This window comes from Chelonus insularis, unplaced genomic scaffold (genome assembly GCF_013357705.1).
Source record: "Chelonus insularis isolate UGA/USDA-ARS -01 unplaced genomic scaffold, ASM1335770v1 contig_23_pilon, whole genome shotgun sequence".
NCBI classification, from domain to species: Eukaryota; Metazoa; Arthropoda; class Insecta; order Hymenoptera; family Braconidae; genus Chelonus; species Chelonus insularis.
In genome coordinates, this window is record NW_023276443.1 from 1,306,805 (window position 1) to 1,319,316 (window position 12,512).

The 12,512-nt window shown below is 27.5% G+C and overlaps 2 protein-coding genes across 5 annotated transcripts in view; one reads left to right on the top strand and one right to left on the bottom strand.

Annotated features, from left to right (window-relative positions):
* Tk (Tachykinin) overlaps positions 1-12,512 on the bottom strand; it is a 52,276-nt gene that overhangs the window by 18,757 nt on the left and 21,007 nt on the right. Inside the window, exon 2 of one of the 2 annotated variants that reach the window (XM_035079290.1) lies at positions 6,917-6,961. The gene's annotated coding sequence lies outside the window, so the exon portion shown is untranslated. Of the gene's footprint in view, positions 1-4,140; positions 4,209-6,916; positions 6,962-12,512 lie in introns of those variants that run through there. The other variant, XM_035079291.1, reaches the window with a different exon arrangement.
* LOC118064595 (uncharacterized) lies at positions 1,106-2,825 on the top strand. 3 transcript variants are annotated; one of them, XM_035079292.1, is made up of 4 exons: positions 1,106-1,328; positions 1,813-1,957; positions 2,026-2,255; positions 2,483-2,825. In XM_035079292.1, the coding sequence occupies exons 1-4, from the start codon at positions 1,231-1,233 to the stop codon at positions 2,598-2,600; spliced, it is 591 nt and encodes a 196-aa protein (XP_034935183.1). In that variant the 5' UTR covers positions 1,106-1,230; the 3' UTR covers positions 2,601-2,825. The 3 variants fall into 3 exon arrangements, with proteins under 3 accessions (XP_034935183.1, XP_034935184.1, XP_034935186.1); XM_035079293.1 differs by having other exon boundaries at positions 1,813-1,933; XM_035079295.1 differs by having other exon boundaries at positions 1,813-1,900.

A 12,512-nucleotide genomic window follows, 5' to 3' on the forward strand; every position in this document is an offset into this window, starting at 1 on the left:
GCAGAGCATAATCCTGTTTTACTCCTCTAGATAAAAATAAATGATCCATTATTTTTCAAATGTGACAAATTTATTAATAATTCTGATAAAAATATTAAATACATAAATTACAAATGATAAATTGTAATTTAAACTCTAAATCCAATAAAAATACTATGATAATCCAATTTGCATTTTACGTGAGTTGCAATTTATTATTTACTCATGAATATTATTTATAACATCAGATATTAATTTTCTAAAATTTTATTATTTTCTATACAAACTAGATTTTTTTTTAATGTTATAAAATGTTTCAATTGAAAAGTTTGTTCAATTTGATTTCATCTTGACATAACTTCAAATTTTACCTTAACATTTTCTTATTCCATATAAGCTTATCTTTCACGTGTTTTATTTTTTTTCTCGTAACCTTAACTCATGAGCTTTTATTCTTATAATGTATTTTTACTTGGATTTCATCTCCCATAAAAGATACATTGTAACAGAAAAAAAAACAAGAACAACTTTCCAATGAAAGAACAAGTCAATGAGTTTTCCAGTTGAAAAGTAATAAAATAGACATAACATTAACCTTTTTTTTTTTAAATAAAAAATAAAAGATAAATGGTACATTGAGAGTTTGTGAAACAATCCTTTGAGAAAAATTTGCTGACCGAGATTGAAGACCAAAGTTCAACCTGACCTTTTGAACCTTTTTTATACACGTGATGCACATTTCACACCATAAGTGTCATGATGCCTCAGTAAGTTTATCTATCACCCCAATCACACGTTTTAGATACCCTGAGTCAATAAAACAATTCACTGGAATTTACTCAACCTAATTTTTTGCAACCAACACCTCAATATGCATTGGAGTGTATTATTTTTCAAGGAATTGATAAAAACAATTTGCAACTAACAATCTATATTTACTGATCAATCCATGAACAATCTAAAAATATTTCTTTCTACTAGAAAGAATCAATTGTTTTATTATTGTTTATTACTAATAAAAAGTAGATGGATTAATACTAGCGTAAAAGAAAAAATTATTTTTAATATCATAAGAATATATGAAGTTTTTTAAAGGCTTCAAGTATGAGATTGATTAAAGCGAAGATCAATAACAAAATTCAACTGTTTATGACTCACATGAGGAAGAACCTAAAATCTACAGTAAAATAACAGGTTAAATAAATAAATTTTCAAAATTTTTTATAAAAATTCAATGTACAGAAAAATACAATGGACACTATCAACACAACATTTATAAAATATCCATTGGAAGAGATAATCAAGAATCGTAGAGGACGTTCTGAAAATTGCTTAATATCCGATTGGAGGTAAATGAACCACTGTTATTTCTCAGACGAAACACTCTTGGTATTAATCAGGGTATTTGATTAATTTCTCTACTAATTTTCCCTGTATTTACTCAGTTCATTTACGAAAGCTCTACATCCTTTCCATGAATCACCTCCTAAGATACACTATTAGTTTATAATTAAACCATAATAATTAATTCCTTACAAAGACTTAACCAATCTTCATTTTTTTCTTCAATTTAATCTTCAAATCAATCGCTTTAAACGACTCTAATTTTTTCGCACTTTAAATACTTAATACCTATAAGCATAGTCTTGATGATGATCTTGCTAAAACCTAACTAAAATCATACAAAGATCCATTATCAGTCTGAATATCAAAAGCAGATTCGATCAAGTCTATCATCATCTATTAAACTGTTAGACAAAATGATTTAATGTTATTTTAAAGAATAATAGCAGCATCACAAAAGCATTGACTCTACATTATTTTCAATGTTAGATCAAAAAGATTGATGTCATCAATGCTGGAAAATTCAATAGCTCGAAGAGATTGGGAGGATCTTGAAGAAGAGTCGGATATGAAAATGGTAAGGATAGACTCAAGCTTGGAAAACATAAAGGTGAAGACCCCTTTAAACGATAAGGTTCATAGCACAATTTAGTTGGTCATCAAGTGCTGATTATTTAATCGTAGTATATACTTTGATTATAGCCAATCGATCGAGGTGTCAGCGAATATTGGAGCAACGTGTTGCACTACTATTGGCCAATTGCTTACCATGGTCTTTTTCTAATGATGATTATTTTCATTGTTGGACCTTGGATTGGACTTAGTTGCAATGAAGAAGACTCTCTTGCTATTACAAATGATCGGTTTTTCCTCTGGCGTCCAATTGCCGCACTTTCATCATACTCAGCTTTAAAATCTTCACAGAAATTCTCGTAAGTAACTCGTAAAAGAACATTTTCAATTTTCCTGAGAATTAATCAATAAAGAGATTTTTTTTTCTTCAAGTAATTAATAAACTACTTGAGATTCTAATATCGTAATTCTTTGGTTAAAAGTGGAAATATTTTTTCTTGAAACTTATTTTTCTTTTTTTTAATGTTTTATCTTCATTTTATTCTGTGGAAAAAATAAAAATATTGAGGGCAGTACATGTTTGCAGACGCGGCGCTTGTAGTTATAGACTATATTGTACAAACAAGAACACTGATGGTGAACCAGTTCGAAGGAGAGCAAGTTTTCTCAAGCGTAAGCGAAACCTCAAAGACTTGATCGACTGATACTGGACTATATTACCTGTTACAAAAATTTCTGAGGAAATCCCTATAACTATTAAAGTTATAAATCAATTTCTAGATGAAACTGATACCTAGCAAAGTACACCAACAAATTACAAGAAGAGATAAATTATAATTATAAAACATACTAGTGGAACAAAACATAATAAAATTATTGTTACGAATATCCTTCATTTTTTTTATCAGGATTTTAGTCAATAAAATGTATTTTTAAACAGGAATTAATCCTGCAAAGTTCAGATAAGAGTCAACAATTTAAAAATTATATTCTATTGATGATAATATGATGTCCTTGAATAAAGATAAATTTTTTAACAAAATTATCTTGATTAGGATGTAGTCCATCAACACTCATTAATTAAAAATGTAATTAATTAGTTATTGTGGTTTAAATTAAAATTTTTCTTTATAATCATTTTAGCTCCACTTAAAAGATGATTAAATAGTACTGATTAAAATGATGGTAATTGATTGATAAGTGTAAGAAAAAATAAATAAGAGCAGTCTCTTTCATTATTTGAATTAATGTTATTAAAATAAGAAATGATCAGCTGTTATATTACAGTGACAAAGCTTAAATAAATTTTATTGTTGGAAAGGTTTTGATATATTGAACTTGGTAAACAAGAATTATAGTAACCATTTGATGTAAAACATTTTTCTAATAATTATTGTGACATACTAGCACGCGATGGAATCAATTATCATGAATTTATATCATAAAAAAGTTAAATATTGATTAATATAATATTAAACTTTATAATCAAATAATCAAGTTTTTTAACTTCTAATTCATATTTATAATCGAAAAAAATTCCCTACAAATTTTTTATGCCTTGAAATAAAGAAGTGAGAGTTGGAAAGAACGTAGAAAGTTTTAAAAGAAAGGATTTTAAACGTCTCTTAGTTTTTTGTAAGTCTAATTATTTATAATAAAAATAAAATCTTTAAAAAGTGACGATTATTTATGAAACTTTTGAATGACATTCTTTTTCAAACTTTTAATAATCTTCACCTTCATGATGTAAATTTTCAAGTCCAACTCAAATCAATTGATATTCTAATGAATGAAGTTAGATGTTTTTTTTAGTATTCTTAAACAAATTTATTATAGAATCAAATTGACGTAATTATTGATCTTGCCTTGTCTTTTAATTTCAAAGTTACCTGATTAAGATAATTTATGATCAATATAAATATCTGAGATAAAATAAGTTTTAATTGAACTTAGGCATAGGATCCATTGATGTCTAACCTGAAGAGCACTTATAGTCAGACAAAAACCAGGAAATGTCATCAATACAAGTTTATTTGCTGAAGACTTATTTCAGCCAAGGTTATCAAGTAACCTACTTGTGACTTTTATCTCATATTTTTTCACATATCTATTCTGATAAAGTCATCGTGATGAGGATATGGCACAAATCCAAAGTAAGCGTGACGACAACACTTCAAGAAGTTCGCGAGACCGACGCACGTGGGAGAGTCTTGAAGAGTTGGCGAAAAAAAAGCTAAGTCGTACCAGAAATGAATTCAAATGTGATTGTCCGTCTTGCACGGATTTTGAAGTTGTTCGTAAAAAGGTATCTTCAAAAAACTTATCAAGAAGGTCTGAAGTATTACGAAGGAATCATAGAAATAATAAATTCACCACCACTACTCAATCTCGAAGAAAATTCCGTACTGGATATGATCATTCATACCAGGATGTAGTTTACACAAGTTTATGTGATAAGCCCCGAGTGATAAAACAAAGCATTAAGGCCACAAACACAATAAAAAATCTAGACACAACAAAGGTGAGAAGTGTGAAAGTAATTAAAAGTTTTCCTAAAAGTTGTTGTTCAGCATTATATCAAGAACCCAAGACTATTTTAGCAAAAACATCAGACAAATTAGAATTATCAAGAAGTAAAAAATATTTGGAATTAAGTTCATCATCATTATCATCATCACCTGTTGATGAAAGTGGTAGCGTGACTTCAGATGCTTCTTCAACTGATGGCAAGTCGAACAATCAAAGAACAAAAAGAAGAAAGAAAAAGTTGGAAAGATTTAGCAATCGCAACAGTTTGGAGAATGACTTCAAGCACTTGAACGAACAAACTTACCAAAGAACTGCAAGGGGGAATCGATCCCAAGAGGCATCTCACAAAAGACAAGAGTTATTCCCAAGTGACTTTGAAAACAGAGAAACGGCTCATAAAGTTAAAAACCATCAAATGGAAAAACTCCCTCATGAATCACCTTATAAGAATCCGAAGTTGGACGGAATGTTAAAGAATCAGGGAACTGGAGGATTGATAACCTGTGTCTGTGATAAAACTAAAGATAAAGATAATTGTACAGTATTTTATAATTGTCCTGAAAGTTCTAATCATCAGGATGATATAAAAAATGATAGTCTATCTGGAGAACATCATCAACAACATGAGAAATCATCTTCAAGTTTTAAGGACGATGTTTATTCTAAGATAGAAGAGCTTATAATTTCTCCTACAAAAAGTAATGACAGTTCATTTAAAAAATCTTATTCTCCAAGTGTGAACCTAGAAACCAGATCTTCACAACCTTGGCAAAAACTCGAAGAAAATCTGGAGAATATTAGTGCTAAGTATCGTGAAATTTCATCAGGATTGAGAGAAATGCGAAGAGAAGTTGCAGAAAATGAGAAACCAAAAAGCAGAGGATTGGAAAGAGAAAAAATAACACGAGACTATCCAATAAAAAATTTTTCGTTCGAAACACAGATAGTTAAAGATGACTGGGTTAGTATGAAAAGTACAAATAAACCTTCAAAAAGGAATATTACAGATGCATCTTATTCCCCTTCATTACAAGACAGTCAAAAGATGACGTCAGAAACACTTGATAGAGAGAAAAGTCCACTTTCAGGCCAAGAGAAAATAGATTCAACTGATGATGTAATAAATCTGAAAGACAAAATATTTATAAACAACCAAGACATGACTTCACCTAGTCAGCTTGGGACTATTTTAGAAAATTGTCAGCTTGAGTGTTGTAAATGTGATTACCTAGATGATAGCAAAAGCCCCACTGAAAAAAGTACTAATCCACTAATAAAAAATTTTTCCATTTCAAGAAAATCATCGAAAGAACGAATAAAACGTCATGATTTTTCTTTACCAAAAATTGTAGTACCTGAGCCTAGTGAACGATCAGATATAAGAAAAATGTTTATCTATCCATCAGAAGAAAATCGAGAACCACCATTGACTGTTTACAGAACATCTTCATTTGTCAACTGTGAAATTAAAGAAAACAAAAATATTGGTTTCAGATATGTTTTAACTTATGTTCAAAAATACGTAAGTCCCTCCTGGAAACCAAATGAGCAGAATAAGAGAAAAACTACGTCCCAAGAGCATGTAAAAACTGATGATTATGGTTGACATTATTATTTAACTTTAAATATTTTTCTAAGTTCAAGTATACATTAATTTATAATAAACCTTATAACAATAATTATAATAAAATACACAAGATGATGGAAATATTTTCCTTCAGTAATTTTATTTGTCACAAAAAGCATGACCACTACTCATTAACTATACATTCAAGCATGCAATATAAAGTTAAGTAACTTTTGCAGTGAATTTATAAACAAAATTACAGTAGCGTGCTTTCAATTAGTCTCACTCGACGTAACTCTTGTGCAAACTTTTTTTTTTTTTTATCGAACTGAAAAATATATTTCTTCATTTTTAATTACACATTTTTCTATCTTTTGTTGTAAAATTATCTAATCCTTCTAGACCATCTCTCATTATCATTAGAATGAATTATAGACAATTTTGTCATTGATTTGAGAGAAAACTTGATACTGGTTTCTGGCTCAAGAATCAAGATAATCGAAGTTTAATTACGATTGAGAAATTCAAGAGTATCTATACCGCTTCTTCAAGCACAAACTCAAGGAAGGAAAAAGAAGTAAATGGATCTATCTGGTATCTATTGCCTATTGACTTAATAACTTTAGACTCTCTATGTGGGTTGATTTTGAACTTAGATTCTGTTGTAGTCAATATGAAAACCATTAACTCTGCAATTATTTAATTTAGCAAATAAAATTATTTCAATTTAATATCAATAAATAAAAACAATCTGATTATTGTAGATTGATAAAAATCATAAATGATAAATAAGTAAGTAAACATTGAATTAAATTATCATTAAACATGATATAATTAATAAAATCTCATATAAAATAGTAATCAATAATTTATATGAGAGTTAAAAAACTTTACACGAACGGTAATGAACTTTTACATACTCACTTGTTAGGGTTGGGTTTATAGGTAGCTTGTAAAAATCTATGTGACCTAAAACATAAAATATAGGCCATTAGATAATGAAGATAAGAAAAAAATTTTTTATTGAATGAATCATTGTTATACCAGAAGTGATAAATTTTTTTACTCTTCAATTAATATTAAAGATAGATCATGATGTATAGAAGGGTTATGTTGATCAACTTTTTGAAAAATAATTATTCCAGCTGCTAATTAAGCTATAAATCAACCTTGTTATACATGACAGCAAGTCAAACATCAGGATTTTTCCATATAAGTTTTATAAAAAAATATTAAAGTACATGAATGAATGATGTAATATAATAACAAACACTTTAAGTTATTATGTAAATTGTGATAATGGACAAGACTTTTACTTAGCATTTTATCGAATTTTAAAGCTTTTAAAAAGGTGTGTATTTTAATAGATAAGATAACTTGAGTTTGCACGTTGCAGGTTATGTTGTCATTGTTACACATAATCCGATCTGATAATGAACCTCATGATTAGGAAGTTGATTTATCACTCGTGAGATGACTATTTAAAAAAAAATTAATTTTTAACAAGTTCAAGTTCTCTTTTTTTCTTAATTCTTGATTCATATTTTATCAACCATCTACATTTATTTTGTTTCCCCTAATAAAAATAAAACTCAAGAAATATTCACATAATAATTTGAATATTTTTTATCATGGTCTAAAAAAGTAACTGACATACGAAATAATCATGATGGATTATTAATAAGTTTTCCCTAATAATTTTATCATTGATTTTTGATGAATTAAATAATTATTGCATTGTTTAGCAGGTTATTAACTACGTAAATATCGCAATTAAAAACTCAACCTTGGTTTAATATTTCCAACTTCTGATGATTAATTTTTAAAATAAATTGATTTTTAATATTGGATTCTCAAGGTAAAAATTATTTGTGAAATTATATTATGTTAATTTATAATTAATTATTTATCAATCTGACAGTCATTAAATAATAACCTATAATTTATTATAATGATATATCTAATTTTAGGGACAAAAAAGTTATGGTGAAAAATTTACTGAATAATATGGTAATGGAAAAAATTATCTCTGAGTGTAAATTTAATGAATAACAATAGAATTTTGTATCTGAGAATTCATGTAGAAAGCTTTAAAAACTCTCCAATTCAAAGAAGAGAATACAATAAATTTATTTTCTAAAAAAATAACAGAAGATTATAAATAAAGAATACAAGTGCACATTAATTAAGAGTTTAAATTTTCCAAGTTTTGGAAAGAAAGTAATTTAATCAAATAGTGTCGTCATAAATCTTATCTAAACTGGATTTGTTTCAGATATAATAGACTGGAGTTTAATTGAGTTTAGTAAATGGTACAGTAATTATTACTATTGATGTAAGATTCAAATAAAAAATTTACAAAATCAGAGTTGGAATGTCAACAGAAGGAATACTTTAAGCAGATTTATGTTTTGTAAAAGCTTACATTCAGCAATAAATACATGTCAGATAAAAATTACGAGGTGATAAAACTCGCTAGTATAAAAGCCTGACAATTTTGTCCCCAGGTAAAACAGATAAAAGGATTTCATTTTCTAAAGAAATGGTCCTGATAAGTCAATAGATCGTGGGTGCTATTTGTGAAGACTAATCGATGTTGATGTATTCTCTAAAATCTTGGGATTATTGGATAATCTGTTTCATACTACTGGGATTTATTGGAATTTCAATTGATAATTGAATAAATATAATTATTATCATTCTATTAAAAAAGACTTTTAAAAAATTCCAAATAATTCTACAGTAATAAAAAACAATTAAAAAATTAATTATATTAAATTAGTTAGGATGGTTATTTTTAGAATCACAAATGAGCTATCCTTTTTGCCCTTAATTTGGTAATATTATCAATTATTTTATAATTCGAGTCAGACTTTTAACTTCTCACTTATTCAATGTCTGAAGACCTTTTTTTTTCAAAAGTTGGAGTTAAAGTGTAAAGCAACTTGTCTTCAACAAACAATAATATTTTTTGTGAAAGAAAAACATTTCAATGATATTCTTACTTTAAAAAAGATATTGTTTCGAGGACAGGATCCCTTTTTGATAAAAAATAGTTGCTGTTATCCTAAAAAAAAAAAATTCAAAGCTATTTTTTCTATATGGTTTTTTATTTTTTATGTTTCAAAATAAATTTCTTTATATTTCACAAATATTGGAATATTTACATTGTTTTTGTTTGAACAAAAAAACAAGCCTGTGTAAAGTTTTTCAAAAATTGTATTAATTTTTGTGAACTGAAATATCACATGAAAATTCTGTTATTTTGAAAGGAAATCCTTTTTTGGAATAATCATCAAGTTTTTTTATTTGTTTGAGATCAATGATATGATCAACACAATGGCCATTTCAACTTTTAGAATCATTTGTTTTCAATTCTAATAAAACAATATTTTTAAATTAAATATTTTTGCCTGAGGATAAAATTAAAAAATTTCTATTTATGAGTTTATTTAGTTCTAAATATTTTTTTCCCTCAACTCATAATTTTTCTATGAATATGATAGCAAATGTAATCAATATACTCCGACCTTTAGAAATAATTGATGTTTCGAATAAATCCGTTGATTTATCCTTGAGTCATGGCATCAATCAACAGTAATTATTAATTGACATCTAAAAGCCACAACAAAGTTAATAAACCTAATAACTATCAAACACACACTTCACACTATAGATCATTCCTCTATTCTAACTACCATTCATCCTATCCTAAATCAAACTCTTTTTTTCATCGATATTCTATTTTTATCATCTACTGAATCATTTCAAGCACTTTTTAAATCAGAAAGATAAGCAAAGCTTGATACAATACTCAGCACATTACTTGGACACTAGGGTTTTAAACAATCACCACTACACTTGACAACTAGTTTTGTTTCAACAATTTAATATCAATACATTTCTAAAGTTTATTTAAATTCCAAAAAATTGCTTTATTTATTGACTTGTATTTTTTTCGTTCTATTGTTTCTGAAAAAATACTGAATGTGAATATTTTTGATAAAAATAAATACTTAAATTGAAAAAAGAAAAGTAAAAAATAATTTTTTTCTTCTGTTGAAAAAATAGGGCAATAATTTGTTGTTGTTATTATTATTATGATTATTATAACAATTGCGAATCGATAAATCCTTCATGAAGGAAGTAGTCAATACTACAATAGTCAGACCTAACAGTAGGTACGCCGAGTTATAAACAGACGCTTCAATCTCAATTCCATAAAGCTCGAGTGCTTACAATCGAGCTTGGAAGGCGATTGTACTGAAAGTGATAGTAGTTGGAAACCGTGACGAATGAAAGGCACATGAGCACGCAATTACTTTACGTTTTAATATATTATGTGTGAAATAGAATAACAATAATAGACTATAAAAGTATTAACAACTAGTTCACTGATGAACAAGAATAACAGTGAATGTATGCATGGAAGAGATAACATTTACATGTGCCCGACATAAATAAAGCTTTTAAATGCACAGGTAAAAAAAAAGGATACTGAAAAGTCAACCGGAAAGAGTATTGAAACGGTTAATTTATTATAATTAACTATTTTCACCTGTTTTTATTTAAATGTCATTGTATGATCTTGTATCAATGATAAGCATAATAACATTATCATCACCATGATAATTCATTTTTTGTTCAATTCAATAATTATTATTTTCTTTTTTTTTAAATTAAATACATAATTGATTAGTAACATTGATCTTTGTTTTAAATAAATTAATTTTAATTATTTAGAGTAAAAATATTTTATTTCTTTCATGGCATACTTTTGTTATAAAAATCTACTATATTTTTTTCTCTTCATTTGTTTAATAAAATAAAAATTCCTAATTATTATGGTAGTAGATAGACTATGAGAGTTCTACCACACTTTTTTTTTCAAAGAGTGTTGCGGTAGAACTCTCATAGCTGTGGACGTGAAAAGTGGGGGGTTCTTAGGTTTTGTTGAGGTAGGGGTTCGAGGGAGGATTCCTGAGGTAAGATGTCGAACATAGATGGGGAAATCTTACTGAATAATTAATGTTGTCTGAGCGTTATCTAAGTGTAGGTATGCTGTGTCTCGGTATGTGGACAACATAGATGGAAAAATCTTACTGAATTACCTTGATCACTTGTTAACAACTTTTTCATATCTATAAGACAATTTTACAAGACTTATGTCTGAAGCAAGACTGATGATTTTTGAAAACAAATCTGCCAATAAATAGAGGGTAGGCCTTACTCCTTACTTTTTTCCTCCCTACTCGTGTTTTTCCCCACAGGACATTTTTCTAGATTTCATAGCAACTTAAGATTATGCAGCTGCAGATCAATGCATCACATTAGCTTCAGTTGTCAAGTTTAAAGGATCAAGGTGATTCAGTAAGACTTCCCCATCTATGTTCGACATCTTACCTCAGGAATCCTCCCTCAAACCCCTGCTTGAGCAAAACCTAAGAACCCCCCACTTTTCACGTCTACAGCTATGAGAGTTCTACCACAACACTCTTTGAAAAAAAAAAGTGTGGTAGAACTCTCATAGTCTATCTACTTATGATGTATAAACATAAAAAATAAAATATATAACAATAAAAAAAAACAAAAATAATAAATATTATAATATAAAAAAGTATTATAAAAAAAATATATTTATTATGTTAAACTAAAAATTTTTCAAGTATTATTCTTTATTAATATTAGCTGTATTTTAATAATAATTTTAAATAATAATAATAATAATAATAACAAACGAATGAGTAGCTTATAATTAATTTACCAGAAGCTTTTTAAAACCTATGGTTAATCAACTATTGGTTCATGATAAGATAATTATTGATTGACATCTAGACAATTATTTGAATACTTTAAAATACTTTCAAATCTACCCTGAAACTATTCTACAAATTACCTTAAAATATTCCAAGAATGGTTGAGATTTCAATAAATAAAATTTCAAAAAATAATCTTAACATAATAACCAACATTTTATTAATTGTACACTGAGAAAAAAAATTTTGTTAAATGGAAGAATTTTTTTCTATTCAATCAATAAAAGGAAGTTCGAGAATTTTCAAGATAATATTTTATTCTATCCAATAATATTGTTATTACAAACACATTTTCAAAAAAATGTCACTCAAAAAAATTGTTTACTGCCTGAAAACTATTTTCTTCGGTAAAATTAGATATTCAAAGGTGGAGGAGACACTTTCTATAGGAGGATGGAATATGAGGCAGGGGGAGAGGGGGTTGTTAAGAAAGCATAAATATTTTTCAATAATTACAAAATTATTTATGCTCTTCTAACACACCTTCCCTTGCGCCTCCCTTTTGTCGCGTTTCGTACGATAAACGATTTTAGTGAAATTCATACATTTATCATGAATTTCACTAAAATTGCAATTTATGACATGTAATGTAAATAATTATAAATAATTACCAAATACTCATATTTTCGAAGAAATAATTTTTGTATGAAGTAAATTTTTTCTTCAGTGTAGATCTTTAAAAGCTTATAATTTATGTAAAGTTA

Bases quoted from the DNA above. Each gene is read 5' to 3' on its own strand.
- LOC118064595 (XM_035079292.1), top strand. From the start codon at position 1,231: ATGGACACTATCAACACAACATTTATAAAATATCCATTGGAAGAGATA. The intron at 1,958-2,025 runs GTTCATAGCACA...CTTTGATTATAG, and splicing joins AGACCCCTTTAAACGATAAG to CCAATCGATCGAGGTGTCAG. The intron at 2,256-2,482 runs GTAAGTAACTCG...ACATGTTTGCAG, and splicing joins AAATCTTCACAGAAATTCTC to ACGCGGCGCTTGTAGTTATA.